Here is a 23,156-nt window from a genome sequence, read left to right on the forward strand (position 1 = left end):
AGTGAAATGAGAAGTGGGTACATCAACGAGTAGTCAGTGTACAGCTTGTACAACATTGTATGATTACTCTCCCCTGACAATAAGTCCACACTAGAGTTGTTCGGTACACTAGTATAGTAGTATAATTAGTATATATGAGTATCGTACTGCGATATTGATTAATCATATTCAGTACTATACTGCCTCTGTAAAGTACCTGTAACAACTTGGTATCGGATTCCATCCATCCATTTTCTACCGCTTATTCCCTTTTTGGGGGTCGCGGGAGGCGCTGGCGCCTATCTCAGCTACAATCGGGCGGAAGGCGGTGTACACCCTGGACAAGTCGCCACCTCATCGTAGGGCCAACACAGATAGACAGACAACATTCACACTCACATTCACACACTAGGGCCAATTTAGTGTTGCCAATCAACCTATCCCCAGGTGCATGGCTTTGGAGGTGGGAGGAAACCGTATCGGATTGACACCCACATTTGTGGTATCATCCAAAACTAATGTAAAGTATCAAACAACAGAAGAATAAGGGATTTTAACAGAAGTGTAGACAGAACATGTTAAAAGAGAAAGTAAGCAGATATTAACAGTAAATGAACAAGTAGATTAATAATTCATTTTCTACCACTTAATAACGTTGATAAAATAATAGAATGATAAATGATACAATATGTTACTGCATGTTTTGGAGGAAAAAGGGACAAGCGGTGGAAAATGGATGGATGGATGTTACTGCATATGTCAGCAGACTAATTAGGAGCCTTTGTTTGTTTACTTACTACTAAAAGACAAGTGGTCTCATATGTTCACTATTTTATTTAAAGACAAACTTGCAATAAGAAACATTTTTTATGTAACACAAGATTTTTGATTAAAATAAAGCCAATAATGGAATTTTTTGTGGTCCTTTTTATTTAGAAAATTACCGAAAAAGAATCGAAATAATTTTGGTACCGGTACCAAAATATTGGTATCAAACAACACTAGTCCACACACAACCATTTTTGTCTAAAAGGGAGTACCAAGCAGTGACGTGCGGTGAACTAAACACCAGGTGAGGTATACATACTTTTTTTTCTTTTTCTTTTTGTCTTAACTTAAATTCATATGCGCAGTTCTAGGGGGCTGCGGTTCATCAAGGGAAACAGGAACTGTAAGGACATTTGTTCACTGTGGTGTGTGTACTTAATTGTGTTGACAATATAGCTGTGTGGACAGAGAAAATGCTCAGTTTTCTAAGCTGCACACGGACTACTCCTATGTTTAATTTCTACAAAGTGTTGCATACAGTGTGTTATACTATACTTTGGGGTGTCGTGGTTTTCTTTCTGAAGGTCAACGGGGAAATCTATTTGAGGTAAGGTGTTAAGTTGGCTGAGTGGCACAAATCAGGTTATAATTGACATTTGAGGATTTACAACATTGACATTTTTATACTCCAAACTGCAGACGAGGTCAAGAGTATGCTTGACTGTGCATAAGAGGGCAGACACATTTGCCCAGTAAAGGCGGAGATTGAGCAATACATTTATCAAAGCGGGTTTTTGAAGGGCCCTGTGGGGCTCTTTGCTTGATGTCACCGATGACGCAACAATCTTACAAAAGCTCCATCTCCTCCTGAAAAGGCCGACCCTCGCAGAAGCGGCCCTGCAACTACGCAACAGCTCGTAACTGTTAGAATAATTTTATCTAAGTTGTCACAAAAACTTTGTGTTGAAATGAGTTCCCGGTGAGAAGGCCAAAAGCTGTCTTTGAACCTACCAAGAAGAAGGCTTGTAAAACTCCCCTGTGTAAGGGGGGAAACAAAATGAAGGTGTTCTGTTTCTTTCATGTATTGTAACCAACAGAAAGGTATTCTCTGACCCAACAACTACAAAAGCGAAGCGAAGCAGGAACAGACTTTCCTCCAGGCACCGCTTCTTTGATCTGTTTTACGACCTTTTCTGTTAACTGTTTACGTTTTCTGTGAACTGTTTACGACCTTCGTCCCTTAGAAGCAGCTGTTGCCATGTGGTCAGAGAAAGTCTAAATAAAGGAGGAGGTGTACAATCTTTTGCCAGAGCGTGCTGAAACACTGTACAAGGGTCCAGTGTTCGGGTGTCTCTCCTCAAATTGAGGCAAATTGAAATCTGTGTCTGTTTACTTCTTTACTTCTTGTATTGTTTAAAAGATGTCATCAGTTCATACTTGCCAATCCGGAATTCAGCGCCTCTCCCGAAAACCTCCCGGAAGAAATGTTCTCCCGAAAAATCTCCCGAAATTCAGCAGGAGCTGGAGGTCACTGTGTATTTGATAGGTGCCATCTGAAATTCAACTATTTATTTTATTTATATATATATAATAAGATAAATATATATGGCTAGAATTCACAGAGAGTTAAGTATTTCATATATATATATATATATATATATATATATATATATATATATATATATATATATATATATATGAAATACCCGAGTTGGTGAATTGGCTGTAAATATACACCCCTCCCCTCTGAGCCAGGCCCCCCGCCCGGACCACGCCTCCGCCCCACCCCCCACCTCCCGAAATCTCAAGTCTCAAGGTTGGCAAGTGTGCATCAGTGTTTTAACCTGACAGTAACGCCAGCAGTTTGGGAGCCCAATGCGGAGCTCAGGTCTCCTCTTAAAGCAGCATATCTCAGCATGTCTCCCCTCTTGCCCGCACAAAGCAGGGGGTCGTCTCTGCTTCTGCCAAGTGGCCGAATTCACACGTCCTAACGCTGCTGCTGTCAAACTGTTAAGTCTGTAACGGCAGGGTGTACATGCGCACGTGATTCCTTAAAGTGTGTCGCCTAACGTGCGAATGAACACACAACTTTTTGTCGCGCGGTGAGACACGGGCGAGTTTTGAGCCAAACCAAATATGTCCTCTGATACTGTCTGGCGTCTGAAAACAGCAAGGTAAAACAGAGCAAACCATTAAAGGTGCAGTTTGCGCCAGGCTCCAAATGTCACAAATGAGGCGCATGGGTGCAGCGGTTGGCACGATCCCAGGATGCAGGGAAGGCAGGCAGCGAGCAAGCAGATTACCAAGAAAAACAAAGCGCACGGGTGAAAATGTGAAAGATAAGAAGTCGGGTGTGAATTTAATGCAATTATACCACCCTAATCAGTGATTGTCCACAGCTGTGTCACATAGTCACCAAACGGAAGTATTAATCAGCGCTCCAGATAGGCTGTGACGTAGCAGAGGAAGTGCAAAGAATAAGGAACAAAAAAGGAAGTAGCACTGACACAGAAGCAAACAGAAAACAGGTCAATAATCTATCCCAGTGGACTCTGGGCTATAATAAACCACCTTCCGTCCCAAAAAGTATAATAGTGGTTTAAGAGGACAGATTTAACAAACACGTGTGTGACAGTCGCTTGCTGCCGTCGTGTGGGTTCCATGGACCACTCAGGAAAGACATGCTTGAGCAGGTTTGACTCTTGTTTATTTTTTAATAAAGCTCAATTCCGGTCGGGTCGCTTTTCAGCTCCTTCTCCGCTGCTCGCTCCTCGGTCGCTTTTCAGCTGGCCGCGTCTCCGTCTCTCGTGTGCTCTTTGGCGATTTTGCTCTTCATCTGCTGCGGATTCTCCTCCTTCTGCCCCGATCTCTCCTCCTTCTCCCCTTTTATACACTGCAAGGAGATATGTTGATTGTCTGCCAGTGCGCGATCCACGCACCTGAATTAGAATACGGCGACGGCGCTCCCGGCACGCTCCGCCTCTCAGCTCCGCCGCATTCTCCGCTTCCTTGCCTCCATCTTGAGCAGGGCTCCAGCGTGCCCTGCCCCGCCGTCGGCCCGTCGGCCCCGCCTCTCCACATTATGTCTATATTTGTCACAATTGGAAGTTCAATTTTGGAAACTCTGCTGTTTGGCCCAAATAATTGACAGTCACTAAAGAGATGTCAAACAAAGGTTATGGTTGTTATATTCCTTTTCCAAACACAGATTTTGTAACATTATTATTTTCTTTCTGCGTTTTTTTGTTTGTGGCTGAGAGACAGTGAGATGCGTGATATGCCACTGGAGGGTGGCGGTCTTGAAATAAAGTCAAGGCGGTCTACGACCTCATCTTCACCCTGGCTTTGTCTCTGTCAGCACAGTACTACCAAAACTCAAAACATGTTTTTGTATCATTAAAACTCTTGCATTAAGACTTTTTACGCCAATAAGTGAAAAAGCGTAGGAGTGGGAAAAATATTGAATAATACATAAAGAACTTTCCTGCAATAACATGGCCATCAAAAATGTTCTTCCACACCTCCACTAATTATCTCCATAACGGTCCCGCATTCAGGGCGTAACTTGGTCAATTTTGGGGATAAACTACATTAAAAGTACCACTGCAAAATGAAGCTCAATACAAACCACAGTGCACATTTATCTGCCTTTATAAGAGGTATTGTGTGTTAGATTGCAATTTGCAGCGCATCACTGCATCATAGCTAGTGTGCTCTTAACATTATGGGCTTTAAAGGCCTACCGAAATGAGATTTTTTTATTTAAACGGGGATAGCAGGTCCATTCTATGTGTCATACTTGATCATTTCGAGATATTGCTATATTTTTGCTGAAAGGATTTAGTAGAGAACATCCACAATAAAGTTCGCAACTTTTGGTCGCTAATAAAAAAGCATTGCCTGTATCGGAAGTCACAGACGATAACATCACATGTTGATGGCTCCTCACATCCTCACATTGTTTATAATGGGAGCCTCCAACAAAAAGAGCTATTCGGACCGAGAAAACGACAATTTCCCCATTAATTTGAGCGAGGATGAAAGATTTGTGGCTGATGATATTGATAGCGAAGGACTAGAAAAAATAAATAAAACAAAGTAAAAAAAAAAAATTGTGGGTGATTCAGATGTTTTTAGACACATTTACTAGGATAATTCTGGAAGATCCCTTATCTACTTATTCTTTTAAAAGTGTTTTAGTGAGATTTTAAAGATTGTAAAGACATACCTCAAGGTCGGATGGCTGCGGTGAACACGATGTGTCTCAAAGAGAAGCCGAGGAGCCAAGCTCACAGCTACCTTTTTTGACATGATAGCTGCTGCAGGACGACGAATAATCCATTGATTTCTCCGGTAAGATATATATCACAATTTCCCCATCCAAGAACATGCTGGTTGATGTAGAGAAAACAAGTTCGTTTTACTGCTCCGCTTCACAACAAACAAAGAAACACCGGCTGTGTCTCGGTGCTAAAGACGGCTGCAATCCACCCCTTTCCACCAACAGCATTGTTCTTTATAGTCTCCATTATTAAATGAACAAATTGCAAAAGATTCAGCAACACAGATGTCCAAAATACTGTGTAATTACGCCATGAACAGAGACGACTTTTAGCTTTGTTTGGTGCAGCGCTAATACTTCCTTACTGTCCGTGACGTCACGCGTACGCGTCATCATTCCGCGGCGTTTTCAACAAGAAACTCGTGGGAAATTTAAATTTGCAATTCAGTAAACTAAAAAGGCCGTATTGGCATGTGTTGCAATGTTAATATTTCATCATTGATTTATAAACTATCAGACTGTGTGGTGGGTAGTAGTGGGTTTCAGTAGGCCTTTAAATTATAATGTGTGACGCTGTGCATTTCTACAACTTTGCAAAATACAAGTTACATTATCAAATTACCTGCAAAATAACACAAAAGCTTATAGGTGCATCATCTTACGAGTTTTCCGGGATGCAAGTTGTGTTTTGGTTAATTATTATGCTCTTAGTTACGAGCACACATTTGGGTTACGAGCTTCCCCACCACTAGTTGCCGCAGTGAATTTAACGGTGAACATCGTTAGATCCGACTAAAACATGCTGTGTCTTACTTGCTTGGATTAACTCATAGCTATAGATCAACAATAACTTTTGTTTTTCCCTCCCTTCAGAATGGAGAAATTGAGTGTGAAGGACAGTGCTGAGGATCGAGATGTAGATTATTATTGTTGAACTAAAGAAAGAAATGATCAAAAACATGACTATTGTAAGTGTGAAGCAGTTGAATCGTGACAATATGATTTTCTTTTAAATGGTTAAAAAAATGTTTACATACATTTAAAACAAGTCGGTTTTTAGTATTTAGTATTAAAATATTTTTCTTCATATCGTTTTGCCATATTTGTTGAGATTTTTTTCAAGTGTTCAGAAACTTTTAATGACTTTTAAAAAAAATGAAAAACAACGAGCAACAACAAAGAAGATGGTTGCAGCGAGCATGACATCACACTTGCTTGGCGCTGTTGCTCGAGTTGGAGGTTCTCGTCTTAACAGCCGCCACTGTCTTAGTATTTGCACATTTTGAAGATGGCTGTCCGCATGTATATCTGCAATATATGTATACATAAACATTACATCCTCATTGCAGACATGCTGACAACGCTACAGAGAAAGGAGAGCGTTTTGTTTACATCTGGTTTCAGTAGCCCAGTTTGTGGTGATTAAAGTTTTTTTTCGGTGGCCAAGTTTTCGGTAAATCGCTTTTAATAGTGCGTAAATAATAGGCTATACATATGTCAATACATACCGTAACGTTCAGCTAATTTTAATGTTTTATGTTCGTGTGGTTTGGATTGGATGTCAAGTTTTCTCATGTTTGCAAACACTTTGTGCGTGCCTGAAAGGGGATTGGCGGATAATGAGGAACTGTTGTTGTGTGTCTGGGGAAGCGCGGACTCACGAGACGAAAGTTTTTGCAGAGGAGGTAAAACATGTTGGAATTGTGCCGTTTGTTATCATAAGATTGGTAATGAAAGTTAAAAATAGTGTCGGACTTTGTGTGATTTCTTCTGGGGCTACAATATATTCAATTACCTTAATTTGTTTTCAAGTAAAAAAAAAAAATCTTATTTTCAAAGTATGGCGGTAATAAAAACATTTTGGTGGCGTGCCACATTCAATTACATTAAGGGAAAGAAACCCTGACTATACAAGAAAAACAGGAAGGTTAAATTGTGCCTTTATTACCAAAGCGTTTTCTTTTCACTGAATTTATATAACTTATGTTAAAGTTATGCATAAACTGCCTGATTACTGCTGCTTTGCAAGAACTCTGTCACGTGACTGCAAACTTAACACGCCATTGGCTGGTTCAGAGACACCATCGATTACACTGAATTAGTTTATATTTAATTTTTACAAACGGAATTTTAAAACATTCTATTTTGAGAAACTATTTTGAAACACACACATTTTGCTTAAACATATTTGGTCGAATAAATTGTCAGCATATTTGGATGTAAAAAGAATCCAGTTGTCAAAATTTAAACGTGAACAATTCAGTTACATAAATTCAGTGTCAAAAAAAGTTTTGGAAATGAAGACACAAAACAACTTCCATATATTCCATTACTTCATAAAACTAATGTAGTTTGTTGTAGTACATTCTATTGTAATGTTTTTTTGTTTTTATTTTTAAAAAGCATGTTACATTTTAAAATCTTGCTGTTTTAAGGGGCAACACACCAATTAAATTTAAGTTCATTTCAATTGTGGATGCTGTTTTTGGAGGTAGGAGCTTCATCACAGCACCAACAAAAGTCATATCCCGAGGTACCACAGTGTTTGTATTGGACCTCATTAGCCTGTGCAAGTGTAACTCAGCGGCCGGTGAGCGAACACGCCACACATTTAAGCCAAGTTAATTGTTCTCTCTTTACATCTGAGTGTGCATCACCCCATTCAATTTTGGGATTAATACATATTTTATTTCCGTGCAGCATCGTAGTTACAGTTAAAGACTATTGGCGCTAAAACATCACTTTAAAGCAAATATAACACTAATTGCATGAGAAATATGATATAAATCTTAGTTTTGGGATCCATCCATCCATTTTCTAGCGTTTGTCCCTTATGGGGTTGCGGGGGGGGTCGCTGGAACCTGTCTCAGCTGCATTCAGGCAGAAGGCGGTGTACACCCTGGACAAGTCGCCACCTCATCACAGGGCCATCACACTCACATTCACACACTAGGGCCCATTTAGTGTTGCCAATCAACCTATCCCCAGGTGCATGTCTTTGGAGGTGGGAGGAAGCCGGAGTACCCGGAGGGAACCCATGCAGTCACGGTGAGAACATGCAAACTCAACACAGAAAGCCGAGGGGCCTTGGTATTGTGAGGCAGATGCACTAACTAACCCCTCTTCCACCACCATGCTGCCCTAGTTTTGGGATAAACGTGCTAAATAATTTGCAAACGTTTCATTTTTCACCCGAAGGAGGGGGTCAGTGTTGCAGTTAAAGTTTCCCGGCAGCAAAAAGTAGCGGTAGTTTCTCTCACTAGTAGTGATGGATGTTGCTGCTTCAATGGGCCCGAGATAAGCGCAGTAGATTGAAGTCAAACAAAGCTGAGTGCTTTTGTGCCTGTGATCAATGTGTAACAATCCGGGTTTGTCAAAAGCAATTAGAGGGCAGGCGTGCTGTGAAAAATACAAAATAAACATTGTTCCTGCTCATGTTTAGAAAATACAACAGCGCTGTTGTTAACTTCGGAAACAAGGTATTGTAATAAGTGCATCAGTGCATTTGTGTATACCAGGGATATTCAACTGATTGGTTCTGGGGTCAGACTTCCGGAAATCCAAGGACCGGGGGACCGGACTTCTCCCTATACCGTTCGTCATATTTTGTATAATCTGGTGAACCAACGTCATCTACAGGGGACGTTTGATTTTGTTCTGTTTATTTGGTCAGACTTACAGGAGCGCTCTCAGTTTTAAGGACCAAGCAAGTCAAAGATCACCCTAGTTTTTATCAGAATCTTCTGCAAAAATGTGAGTGTCTCACAAGTGTTTTTGAACTGATGAAAAAGAGAGGACCTAAAATGGAACCTTGAGGAACACCACTTGTATAAGTAAAGAAGTTGAACAAGTGACTATGGACTGCATCTGAAGTAAACAAGCTACATCAACACCTTAATTAAATTAATCACATTACAAAAAATGGCTCCTCCACATCGAGGAGAGCCAGATGAGGTGGTTTGGGCATCTGGTCAGGATGCCACCCGAACACTTCCGAGGTGTTCAAGTGGCATCCTGACTGGTAGGAGGCCATGGGGAAGACTCAGGACACGTTGGGAAGACTATCTCTCCCGGCTGGCTGGGAACGCCTCGGGATCCCCTGGGAGGAGCTGGACGAAGTGGATGGGGGGAGGAAAGTCTGCGCTTCCCTGCTTAGGCTGCTGCCCCCGCGACCCGACCTCGGATAAGCGGGAGAAGATGGATGGATGGATGGACATTACAAAAAAATTATAACTGCCAAAAAGCAGACTACTAAAAGGGGTCCCTTGAGGAACACCTTAATTATTTCAATCAGAAATGTACATCATTTTACTCTGTTTGTTGGTGTAACGGGGAAGGGGGCAGCTGATTGGCTGTGCCAGATGTATGTTGGCAAACCTCATTCCCTGACACCTTCAAATAGTGTGCAAGGGGGCTGGGTTAGCAGCTCTGGCTTTTAATCTCGTGGCTAGCACACATCTCTTCTCAAATGGGCGGTCAAGATTTGTCGCCCCGGTGGCGGAAAAGGAAGAGCAAACAAACACAATGCAAAGACTGCTACATTGTCAAGGTTAAAATATCAATAAAAATAATTTGCAAATGTGTTTACAGTGATCCAAGTTCTCTCCATACAAACCAAAGGAGCACTTAGTGTTATTCGGAATTTGCTGCAAATCTGTTTGTCTTCTGGTATTATGTCATTCCTGGGGCCGTAAGTTGAGCAACCCTGGTGTACATACAGTATTTTGATTCTAGATATCTCACCGTTTTTTTTTCTCTACAGCATTGATGTCATGTAAAATGTTGGCACAGGCTTCAAGTAAATGGCAATAATTGATGTATGAGATGAATGTGCATGGTGCTGAGTTCTTCTAACGAGCAATACCATGAAGAATGACACATGAATCTGTGCCACATGCACAAAGATGAGGTATCATAAGGATTGGCACTTTTGTTCCAGTTCACATTAGGTTTGGGAAACAAATGACACTTCTAAATCGGAGATTTTAGCTATTTAAAATGCTTATCTTTTTCGGCCAAAGGTCTGGTTGCTGGTAGGTTTCTCAAAGCTGCACTTTTCAAATGGCACTTTGAAAATGTTGGCATTTTAACAAAATAAACAAAAAGAAAACAATGCTGGATGGGGTTGTATGGGTTGGCTACTATGGTAACCAGTGGGAAAACCAGTCTCCCCGTGTTTAATATACATGTCTGCTAACAAGAAACCTGTCCTGCTGACCTCTCAGGATGGCTTCTCTATGTTTGGATGGATAAAGGAAGTCTAGAAAAAGGCTAAGTGAGCACGGAGAGAAGTTTTCTCCTGGCTAACTTCTCAAAGTCGAGTTTGAGCCTCGGGAATATAGATCTCGATGCTGTCTGCTCGCTCTGACGATGAGTTCTGCCGAAAGGAGGCGGCCCGCTTGGCTGCCATGAGGCGTCGCCGAGCCTCCTGCCGGTGCCTGTCAGGCAGGTCCAAGGATTTCTCCCTTGTCATCAGACTTTTCTGTCGACTTATCTTCTTTGGTACAGGAGCTGCAGGCTTTGGGGAAGTGGGGGACAAAAACAGGACGCTAATTAGGTGGTGCTTTTAGAACATGTTCAACGCTTTGTCTGGATCAAACAAGCCTCCCAAATCCAGAGTTGAAAAACTAAAATTACATTGTCCTCCAATTTTCTTTCAACCTTCCACTAATTACTTTCATACATTCTCTTATCTGAGGTGGAACTGAGCTTTTTATAATAGGAGAAAATTAATATTTTAGCATCAAATAGTCCACATTCATCTGTTGATGAAAACTAAGATTTACCAGGGAGCAGGTGAAGCATATCATGGTTGACTAACGGGGTATTCCAGGTAGGAGGTCCAACATACTCTGAGTCTAAACCTTAAATCCGAGTTGATTAAACCTAACTCTCTAAGAGTCTAGAACACCTGATATATATACTGTATATCGATGTTAAACAAATTAACATTTATTACCCCATAAACGGAAACAAAAGTACCAAAATTTGACTGGTATCGATTCCCAAGTACTACAAATTGCTACTGTCTCGGTCAAATGTGAAAGATATCCATTCTTACCAATGAGATTTCAGAAAACTGCATACAATTGTCTTTGGACTAAGCCATGTCAGCTTGACCCATTTACCTTCTTCTCCGGACTGTTGATGGCCCTCCAATTGTTGCTTTTGATCTGTTGCAGCTGGTCGAACTTAACAGTGACGTCATCGATGGAAAGCTGCAGCAGGTCCCAGAACCCAGCCAGGTCCTGTGAGGTAGGTCGCGGCATAGCGCTGGGGTCCTACAGGACAGGGTGAAGATGGGTGTATTTCTTTATTGTCTGAAGTATAATAGGACTTACAGTGATCTCAAACGTCAGCATGACTCTTCCTGGTTTATGCAATTTAACCAAGAACCATTAGATCAGTGGTTCTCAAATGGGGGTACGCGTATGACAAGGGGTACGTGAGATTTTTAAAAAACATTCTAAAAATAGCAACAATTCAAAAATCCTTTATAAATATATTTATTGAATAATACTTCAACAAAATATGAATGTAAGTTCATAAACTGTGAAAAGAAATGCAACAATGCAATATTCAGTGTTGACAGCTAGATTTTTTGTGGACATGTTCCATAAATATTGATGTTAAAGATTTCTTTTTTTGTGAAGAAATGTTTAGAATGAAGTTCATGAATCCAGATGGATCTCTATTACAATCCCCAAAGAGGGCACTTTAAGTTGATGATTACTTCTATGTGTAGAAATATTTATTTATAATTGAATTTTAGGTATTTTCATATCTTTTTTTTCCAAACAGTTCAAGAAAGACCACTACAAATGAGCAATATTTTGCACTGTTATACAATTTAATAAATAAGAAACTGATGACATAGTGCTGTATTTTACTTCTTTATCTCTTTTTTTCAACCAAAAATGCTTTGCTCTGATTAGGGGGTACTTGACCAAAAGTGGCAACCATAAATCCTTTAATACAATGTTCAAGCTTTTTTAATCACATTCTAACCTAATTCTACATAACGGCAGGCTATAATGGTGAGTCAAAGTAAATTGTACTTTGAGTGCGATAAGAAAAAAAAATGTTTTTAATACCTTTTAATTTAATTCTTGTAAAATTGTACAAACCCCGTTTCCATATGAGTTGGGAAATTGTGTTGGATGTAAATATGCTACAAAGACAACATATTTGATGTTCAAACTGATAAACATTTTTTTTTTGCAAATAATCATTAACTTTATTGATACTTTATTAGTAGATTGCACAGTTCAGTTCATATTCCGTACAATTGACCACTAAATGGTAACACCCCAATAAGTTTTTCAACTTGTTTAAGTCGGGGTCCACGTTAATCAATTGATGGTACAAATATATACTATCAGCATAATACAGTCATCACACAAGTTATTCATCATAGTATATACATTGAATTATTTACATTATTTACAATCCGGGGGGTGGGATGAGGAGCTTTGGTTGACATCAGTACTTCAGTCATCAACAATTGCATCAACAGAGAAATGGACATTGAAACAGTGTAGGTCTTACTTGGTAGGATATGTACAGCGAGCAGAGAACATAGTGAGTTCAGATAGCATGAGAACGAGTATATACATTAGAAGTACATTTGATTATGTACAGTAGGTTATTTACACTCCAGGGAGATGGCATGTGAATGGGGGAGGGTATTAGTAAAGGGTTGAACAGGTGGGTGCCATGATTGGGTATAAAAATAGCTTCCCAAAAAATGCTCAGTCTTTCACAAGACAGGATGGGGCAAGGTACACCCCCTTGTCCACAACTGCATGAGCAAATAGTCAAACAGTTTAAAAACAACATTTCTCAAAGTGCAATCGCAAGAAATTTAGGGATTTCAACATCTACGGTCCATAATATCATCAAAAGGAAACCAACATTGAATGACCGTGACCTTCGATCTCTCAGACGGCACTGTATAAAAATCCGACATCAATCTTTAAAGGATATCACCACATGGGCTCAGGAACACTTCAGAAAACCACTATCACTAAATACAGTTTGTCGCTACATCTGTAAGTGCAAGTTAAAGCTCTACTATGCAAAGCGAAAGCCATTTATCAACAACATCCAGAAACGCCGCCGGCTTCTCTGGGCCCGAGATCATTTAAGATGGACTGATGCAAAGTGGAAAAGTTTTCTGTGGTCTGATGTGTCCACATTTCAATTTTTCACCCGGACCAAAGGGGAAGCGAACCATCCAGACTACTATTGACGCAAAGTTCAGGCACCATTAATACTGAAAGGTACATACAGCTTTTGGAACAACATATGCTGCCATCTAAGCGCCGTATTTTTCATGGACGCCCCTGCTTATTCCAGCAAGACAATGCCAAGCCACATACAGCACGTGTTACAACAGGGTGGCTTCGTAAAAAAAAGAGTGCGGGTACTTTCCCGGCCCGCCTGCAGTCCAGACCTGTCTCCCTTCAAGAATGTGTGGCGCATTATGAAGCGTAAAATACGACAGCGGAGACCCCGGACTGTTGAACGACTGAAGCTCTACATAAAACAAGAATGGGAAAGAATTCCACTTTCAAAGCTTCAACAATTAGTTTCCTCAGTTCCCAAACGTTTATTGAGTGTTGTTAAAAGAAAAGGCGATGTAACACAGTGGTGAACATGCCCTTTCCCAACTACTTTGGCAAGTGTTGCAGCCATGAAATTCCAAGTTAATCATTATTTGCAAAAAAAAAAATATCAAATATCTTGTCTTTGTAGTGCATTCAATTGAATATGGGTTGAAAATGATTTGCAAATTATTGTATTCCGTTTACATTTACATCTCACACAATTTCCCTACTCTTATGGAAACGGGGTTTGTACTTTGAGTGCAATAAGAAACATGTGTTTAATGTATTGAAATATTTTCTGTTAAAATCAATCCAAAAATAACATTTGCTGTGGTCACATTTATTTTAAAAACTATTGAAAAGTATCAATAACAATTTTGGTATCGGTACCCGTACCAAAATGTTGACATTTGGACAACCCTGATCGGTATCGGCCAATGCTCAGCATCGTATTGGAAGTGAAAAAGTTGGAAAATCGAAACACCACCAAAGATGACAGCACTGATCTGACCTATGACTTTTACACCCTCACCTCTTGTGTCAGTCAAAATCAAGACAACAACAGGGTGGTGTCAATTTACTGCACACGCACGCACGCACGCACGCACGCGCGCGCGCACACACACACACACGCACACACACACACACACACACACACACACACACACACACACACACACACACACACACACACACACACACACACACACACACACACACACACACACACACACACACACACACTTACCAGATTTTGCTGACACAACCAATAGAATTGCTGGAATTTCTGTGACATGAGCAGTTGAGCGCTTCCCACTGCACTTCTGATTTTTCCAAGGACTGAAAAAAGAGCAATGACACGTTCATTTATTTGTCACTCTACTTACAATTATCTTTGTACCAACACCAAAGTCATATGCAGCTTTTGTCACTCACTCTCCTCCGACAAGTCATTTTCTTCAGCCTCTGCCTCCATATCCTTGCACCATCCCTCCATCCTCTTGGTCTCAGTGTGCAGCAGCTGCATGAACCAACTACCATCTCTCCTCAGAGACGGGGAGCTACGTCCCGACTCGCCAGATGGGACAGTGTTCTCATGCGGGGTGGGGGGCTCCAGCTGCCACGTGGGATTACTGGTGGTCTCCCTGGGACTTGGAGGTTCGGCCGTGGTACGGTAGTCCTCGCGGTAGCTGAAGAGCCCCTGGGTGCGGACGGTTCGCACAGCTCCATATTGTGTGGGTGTGCTGGGTTCTGAGTGACGCTGGAAGCCCCCGCCAAACTGCAGGCCTTTGTCCTCCATAGTGGGAAAGCCTTCTAACTCCATGTCTGCCTGCACGGCCGCAGTCACGCTGTTGGAGCGCTTGAAGCGGCCTTGCCTGAAGGTGTAAAAAAGCATGGTGGAACATGTGTTTTCTCCCAAACAAGAAACAAAATGAACAAAATAAATATTTGACAGTGCAAAAGCCAGTACATTACCCTTTCTTGTCATCCTCCACCTGGATCCCAACAGAATGGTATTCCCGGGAGCCTTTGCTTTCAGATTCCGAATCTGTGGCAGCTTCCACCTTATGCACAGAAATGATACAAGGCCACATTTGCTGTCATTGTGTGCAGTAGCTAGAGTACCACCCTCCCAGTGCTTGTCTTTATTGAACTGGGACTGGACTTAAATGTGCAAAGCTTTTAAATAAATAACCAAATATTCTTTTTTTGTTCAAAAGACTTCATCGTAGTTCTCCCGTGTAGCTCGAACTTACTTCCTTTTCCTGTCTATACGCGCTAAGCCTTCTGGGTAGACTTCTGTAGTATATAAACATTTGCATCCCAGTTTACATATACATATACTTATGTAACAGGATGAGACAGATTTTAATTTGCAATGCTCACCTAGCAAAGAGGCGAGAGATGTTGACGTGTGATTACGAGAATTGCCGCTAAAGATCGCTTTCAACATTTTACTGATGCTGTTAATGTTTGGGAGTAAATGAGTTGGAACATAAATGAATGCACGTATAAGATGGACAAACAGTTTTCAAGCGTAAAATATACACAGAAAATGTCTTCCAGTTGTGGACAACAGAGCAGAGGAAGACGTTGATGGTGTTTGCCCAAAAATCTAAATCGCGTTCTAGCGCCCCTTAGGAAAAAATTACAGACAAAACTGCTTGTAACTTCCATTAGGAATGTTGTAGCGACATCAAACAAAAGCCTCTATGTAGGTCTTACTTAGACCTACATTTCATACACTCACTTTTTTCAGCAAAAAATCAACAGGAAGTTGGCAACAACCCCTTCAAAATCATATTTTCCTAAAAGTTTTTATTTTTGCCTCTTTGAGCTGTAATTTGACCCCCTTAACATGCTTCAAAACTCACCAAATTTTACACACACATCAAGACTGGCGAAAATTGCCATCTAATAAAAAACCAAACCCCAAAAAACAAAATTGCGCTTTAGCGCCGCTTAGGAAAAAACCCAATGAAAACTGCTTGTAACTTCTGTTAGGAATGTCGTAGAGACATGAAACAAAAACCTCTATGTAGGTCTGACTTAGACCAGGGCTTGGGTTGCGGGGGCAGCAGCCAAAGGGGGACCTGACCAACGCTGCTTGCAGCTTTTATTATTACTGATATTAGTTCCAAGGAATTGCAACAGTAATCGTTGAAAAAAAATTGACCTCAAAACATTGCAACTTTTCCCGAAACTTTCTGAAAACGCTACCACGAATTCAGGCATTTTAAACGATTGTCTTAACACAACAAGCAACAGTGACAAAAGCCTGTGAAATCCTGGAGGCAATCATAAATGTTGTTACAATGTTTGATAACTGTGTTCAATTGTAAGTATTAGATGCCTCTGCCCACAGGGTTTTGGAGTGTTTTTTTTTAACAATGGGCCATCAGTGACTTCACAGGTTGACAAATTATATTATCATTATTAGATATATTATGTCAGAAAGCTTCCTCCCCATCTGCTGAGCCCACACAACTGAGAGTGTTCCCGCTGGAACTTTGGTTATTTTTGTTTCATGCTCTCCCGCCTGTTCTGTTTATAAAATAAACACACAAAAAAAATAATTATTTGTCAATGACATCTAGACTACGACGAAATTAGATTAGTCGCTGAACCCTGACAGAAAAAGGCGGCGACATTGCGACGATAAATGCTGCTAAAAAAAACATTTTTTGATGCTGCGTTGTATTGATCCTAGAGTGGACAGGTGTACCTAATGTTGTGAATGACAAATCTGTATACATTTTTTATGAAGTTTATTTAAAAAGAATACTAAAAAAAATAATGGTGATGTTCGTCTTCAAGAGAGATGTTTGAACAAAGTACAGTTTCAAAAGATAAACTGTTGTACTTTTGGGGATGGTGGTATGTGGTTTCATTTGCAATCTGAGAACACCTTCGTAATGGACATCGAGAAGAAAAAAAAAACGGGTAGTAAAAGTGACTGTAGAGCTAAATAGAGGCAAAATTTACACCAAAGCATATTTCGTACATATTATCTAGACCAGAGGTCTGTAACAGGTGGTTTTTGACCCCTTGTGGGTGCGCAGAGGTACTGCAGGGGGATCAAGAAATATTTGGGTGTTTAAATATGAACATGAATATTATATACATGTTATCATGTAAAATTGCTAGCAAATAGTTGCCCCGTAGTGAATAGCGGGCCTAACTGCTAGCGGGCCTAGCTGTTAGCTGGCGATTAGCATGTTAGTGGCCAGCTAAAATGTAGCGTACTAGTTGCCAGCTAACATTTAGTGGCCCTAGCTGCCAGATAGCCATTTGCGTACTAACTGCCAGCTTGCGATTAGCACGTTAGTGGGCAGCAACAATTAGCCTACTAATTTCCAGCTAGTGACTAGCATGCTCGTAAGTAAGTAAGTATATTTTAGTGTGTATAGCACTACTTACAAAAACAGCTCGCATACAGCATGATGCAACAATTGCGAAATAAAATATAATATATGATAATAAAAATACAATTTAAAACAGTAATAGAATACAATTTAATGTCATAGGAATGCACACTTAAACCAATGTGTTATTAATTGGCTTTTAAAAATGTCAACAGAAGGTGCAGCTCGTTGCTAGCTATTAGCTGCGCTATACTGTGTTATTTGAATATGTTATTATCGCACAATTACTAGGTATCTTTAGGACAGTTTTGATTTAAAACACATTTGTATGCAGGATATATAAATTGAGGGTACCAGCTCGGTATCTCTGTCAGTTTGGGGGTTCTTGGCCTGGAAAATGTTAAAGACCCCTGATCTTGACCACAAAGTGTTTTAAAAGTAGATTAGACTCATCGGTCCCCTTTAAGATGCTGATAAAGCCTCTGTAGTTGTAGCCTGACTGCAAAACATTACAGAGTGAATCTCATGCATTTATTAATATAAATACATTCATCAAGACTTGCAACAGTCTGTTCGGATCAAACAAGAGCTACAGTTAGAGTCAATTTTGGATTTATATTCATTAGAAAGACAAACCCGCCTCTTTAATGCTAATTTCGTTGAACGAGTTAAACAGCATAGAGAGATGGAGACAGGTAGATACCATACCACATATACTTTTGGAGATATCTTTCACATGTCTGTCTGTCTTTTGATTTTCCTTTTCTCATCTTTTATCTAATTTATTTTGTTTCTTTGTGGGTTGATTATAATTTCCTGTTGCCTTGTGCTGTCTGTCCCCGCTCTCCCCTGTGCCTACTGAACATTTTGTGCTTGTGCCTGCAGAAGAAAGGGCTTACAAATCAAAGGTCTGGTGACATACAGTGTGGATATGGAGACATATGGTCACCGCTTAGAGGCAATGTACCATTTTGTCCCTTTGCTCACTTGAATTCACTTTTCTCTCAGTAATCCTCTGCTTTTTACACGGAACAATACCAAGAGCAGTGCATGCAAGACCTTTGGAGGAACAGGCATCCATCTTCGGCTCAGTTTCTTTTTATCACTGCGAGAGTAAGTTTGAAATATGATGACCACAAAATGCAAGAAAATCTATCAACTGTACAACGTGGGTAAAAAAGCTAAGTGGCAAAAACTTTGTATTTGGTCACAGTCAATATAGCAGAGGTAAGGAACCTATGGCTCTAGATTCAGATGTGGCTCTTTTGATGACTGCATCTGGCTCTCAGATAAATCTTAGCTGACGTTGCTTAACACGATAACTAAATAATTATTTCCCTGGTAATCACAGTGTTAGAAATAACGTTAAAAATACAAAACATTCTCATGCATTTTAATCCATCCATCCGTTCCTACCGCACCTGTTACAGAAGTCGCATTAATGGTCAAAAGTATTTTATTTAATATTGGTTAGCTTTATAATAACATGGTTATTAAAAAAAAAGGACCTATTATACTCTAAAAATGTTGGTGTTACTTAAAAATGCACGCATTTAGTTGCAATCAGGAAAGTCCAAATAAAAGAGGAGGCGTAGAATTCTCTTGTCAGAGCGTGGGACGACACTGTACAAGGGTATAGGTCTACGGGTTTCTCCTCATTGAGCTAAATTGAATCCTGTCTCTGTTTAATTCCTTGCTTCTTGTCTGTTTAATACATGTCATCAGTGTTTGAACCTGACAGTTGTATTCAGTGTTAAAAATATTACATGGCTCTCACGGAAATACATTTTAAAATATTTGGCTGTCATGGCTCTCTTAGCCAAAGAGGTTCCCGACCCCTGCAATATAGCATATCAGCATTACTAACACCAATATTGTTTTTTGGTAACAAGTAATCTAATTAATAATATTTTACGCAGGACAGGAGCTGCAAAAAATAATGTTTTTTATTCTGACATGAGTAAAACTATTTGGTTGAAGGTAGAACACATTCATGGGAAACCAATCAGTGTTTATTTTTTTATTATTTTCAAAATAAAGATGAATAAACATACATTCTTGAACATCACAGCTCAATCGTAGTATCGCATATAAAAAGAATACTGCGTTCTATATATAAGATGAAGTTGGTAGCCAGCAGTAGTCACAGCCATAGCCATCTACTAGATGCCTCATCACAGTCTTTTTAAAGAGTCCTTTAAGGTGCATATATCTGATTTTAAGGGGAATTCCATTCTAGGCAGTGGTGAGTTCACAGAAAAAAGGAATTCTCTCTAAAAGCCTTCCTGAAAAGTGTTATGAAGAAAGTCTGTTTGTGGTGGATCTGGTTGAAGACCAAAACAACCAGGAAAACCGATGGGCAGCTATTCATTCGGTAAAAATATAGATTAATCCTGTGACGAAAAACATAGTTCTAATGGGTCAAGGCGCCTAACAGTGATAGCATTGCAATGGTGAGTCCAACCAGTGAGCCTATGATGGATTTTATAGGCTCTGTTGTACAGTCGGCCCTGCGATGAGGTGGCGACTTGTCCAGGGTGTACCCCGCCTTCCGCCCGATCGTAGCTGAGATAGGCCCCAGCGCCCCCCGCGACCCCAAAAGGGAATAAGCGGTAGAAAATGGATGGGATGGATGGATGTTGTACAGTCTTGCTACAGGTTTGAGCTTTTACTTGCCTGTTAATGACCATACAGAAAGACAGTAAGACATAGTAGAAAGAACTATTGCATGTTTGTACAGTACAACATTGAGACAGCTGGTGACAACTATGATCGGAATATATCATAAACCAAGTTTTTCATTGAAATTTTTGTTAGAATTGTACATGCATTCCATTTCTGGGGTGACAATTAAGGCCCAAGGTACTTATAGTTGGTACAACAGAACAATGTTGGTTTGTTTTGAATGAGAGAATTTTTATGGACAGGTGTCTGCCCGGTCAATAGAAATCCATATATTTTGTTATATAAACATTAATGGTTAGATGATTATCTTGCAGCCACCCATGCAAAGCAAACATCTCTCAATGGCATGAGCCTAGTTATTTGAAGGTTTTTCAGAATATTGTAATATTTTTTCTGCTAACTAAATACATCTACAGTATAAAGGAAATAATTCAAATACTTTTTTGGGGAAATAATAACAACTAAAGTAGTTTTCCCAACACTGATATGATGGATGGACGATCAAGTACAAAATATGTCCTTAATGCTGATATCGGACTGATATCTGTTATTAATATCAAAGCAAGACAAGACTACCTGCAACTTCTTTAAATATGTCTTTAGTCCTTTTGAATGTTTTCAATTACCTTTAGCCTGTAGGTTCTGTTACATTGTTTTGACGTTTGCTCATCAAAAATTAAGTCAATCAAAAACACATGCGGGTTGATGTGGGAGGATGATACACTGATTGTATGTTAATCCCTGTCACGCTTTGAAGGCAGCAGTTCATAATCAGACTCGGTCGTCGCCAGATGATTAATTTGTAGGGCGAAGATCAAGATTTGGGTGGATGACGATGAGGGAATGACAGTTAAGTATTAGGTTGATTTTCTGTATTTGTTTCAGGGAAGGACAACACATTTTTTGTTGTGAATGAAGATATGAAAACAATGTTGTTATCAAGTACATATTATTCAACTATTGCTTGTCAAATTGTCACAGCACACAGAAGTTTTGGTTTAAATACCACATTTTGCGAACAATAAGCTGCTACTTTTTTCCCAAGCTTTCAACGCTGTGGCTTATAAAACGGTGAAGCTAATTTATGGAGTTTTTTCTCCAACGGCCATAGTGTTTTATATTCAACAAAATTGACAGAGACACTGAAAAGGTGTGTTACTGTTTGTTCTCTGGCGCCATCTTTTGGACGAGTTCGTTCCCTGCAAGTGCCATGGGTGGGAAATGTACTTCCTGTTTTGTTCCTTGAACTAAACGTATTCGTCCATAGCATTTCTGCAGAAATTCTTTATTCATCACTCCAAGCAATATTTATATGTTTTACAGTAGAACTAAAACAATTCATACTCACTTAATTGTCCCATGTGTGGTGTCTATAGGAGTGTTTTCATGCATATTTATATGGCTATCGTAATGTAATCAAGTCAGCGTTGTTAACATTAGCGTATATGCTAACACGTGTACAAGTTTCTGTGTTAGGACGGCGTGGCGCAGTGGAAGGGTGGCCGTGCGCAACCCGAGGGTCCCTGGTTCAAATCCCACCTAGTACCAACCTCGTCACGTCCGTTGTGTCCTGAGCAAGACACTTCACCCTTGCTCCTGATGGGTGCTGGTTGGCGCCTTGCATGGCAGCTTCCTCCATCAGTGTGTGAATGTGTGTGTGAATGGGTAAATGTGGAAGTAGTGTCAAAGCGCTTTGAGTACCTTGAAGGTAGAAAAGCGCTATACAAGTACAACCCATTTATCATTTATTTATTTATTTAGTATTGTTGACTTATAATGGCATTTTTTTTTTTATTGATTCAGGTTGTGAATTCACCAAAACGTCACCATGGAGTTACTGAGTCTGTTTAGCTGACTGGAGAGCTAGCTTCCGCAGCTCGTGAGTCAAAGACGATGACCCCTATTTTGTTTGATCAGCCGCTTTTACTGACGTTACAAGCACCGTTTGGAAGAAAATAAACATTTAATTTTATATTTATTTTATAATTTTGTGAGTCTGGCTTAAATACCAGTGCGTGCCTGGAAAATAATGTACTAAAAATATTTTAAAAACATTAAAATTAAACACACATTTTCACGGTGTCTTAGTCGTAGCTAGGCTCTGTAGATCTGTGTTCAAATCTAAGTTTGGACATCTCTGTGTAGAGTTTGCATGTTTTCCGTGTGGATTGAGAGTTTTCTCCGGGTATTTTGGCTTTCTTTAAACATGTTAGGTTAGTTTGAGACTATAAATTGTCCGTAGATGGATGTGAATTGTTGTCTATACATTCTATGCATTCCTGTTTACCCGTGACCCTAATGAGGACAAGCAGTATAGAAAATTAATTGAATTAATTATTTACATTTTGAATATATGTATCTGATAAAGCATTATGGGAAATTAAGTATTTTTCCACTATTTCCATTAATTTAAAAGTTATATTACATCAAATTACATAATCGGTTTTATATAAACTATTTAAATACAGATGAAATATATATATATATATATATATATATATATATATAACATATATATATATATATATATATACTCAGATCCAAATAACACGCACCAAATAGCATATGTAAATTATCAAATTGCGTGAACTATTAGTAGGAGTATTGTGGTGATCTACTAAGACTGCAAATACAATTGCCAAAATTGCAAAAGTGGCACAGACTACCCTATTTAAATGAGAATTTTGCTGTCCCAATGAAGAGACTCATTTCCCTCCACATTCATATTATCATGCTCATAGCTGTTGCGTTTTGCTATGTTTTGAAACATGCAGCACACAACTATAATATGTACCGCTTTTTCCAGGCACTTTAGAAGCAGTCTGTGCAGTGCGAGCTACAAAGGAACTAACTTCTTTGGCTTGCTGTATGTGTGCTCTGTGGGAGGCTGCCTAGCCCAGCTGCAATCGGGCGGAAGGTGGCGTACACCCTGGACAAGTCGCTACCTCATCCCAGGTCCAACACAGA

The 23,156-nt window shown here is 39.9% G+C and overlaps 1 protein-coding gene across 2 annotated transcripts in view; it reads right to left on the reverse strand.

Moving 5' to 3' along the window:
* Nucleotides 1-2,561: 2,561 nt before the first annotated feature.
* dlgap2a (discs, large (Drosophila) homolog-associated protein 2a) overlaps nt 2,562-23,156 on the reverse strand; it is a 355,968-nt gene continuing 335,373 nt past the window's right edge. For both annotated transcript variants that reach the window (XM_061895497.1, XM_061895498.1), the window contains 5 exons: nt 15,115-15,203; nt 14,575-15,014; nt 14,387-14,478; nt 11,158-11,310; nt 2,562-10,547 (listed from right to left, as the gene is read on the reverse strand). In XM_061895497.1, coding sequence (XP_061751481.1) covers nt 10,341-10,547; nt 11,158-11,310; nt 14,387-14,478; nt 14,575-15,014; nt 15,115-15,203 — 981 coding nt within the window. In that variant the 3' untranslated portion in view covers nt 2,562-10,340. The remainder of the gene's footprint in view (nt 10,548-11,157; nt 11,311-14,386; nt 14,479-14,574; nt 15,015-15,114; nt 15,204-23,156) is intronic.

This window comes from Nerophis ophidion, linkage group LG03 (genome assembly GCF_033978795.1).
Source record: "Nerophis ophidion isolate RoL-2023_Sa linkage group LG03, RoL_Noph_v1.0, whole genome shotgun sequence".
In the NCBI taxonomy this organism is placed as follows: domain Eukaryota; kingdom Metazoa; phylum Chordata; class Actinopteri; order Syngnathiformes; family Syngnathidae; genus Nerophis; species Nerophis ophidion.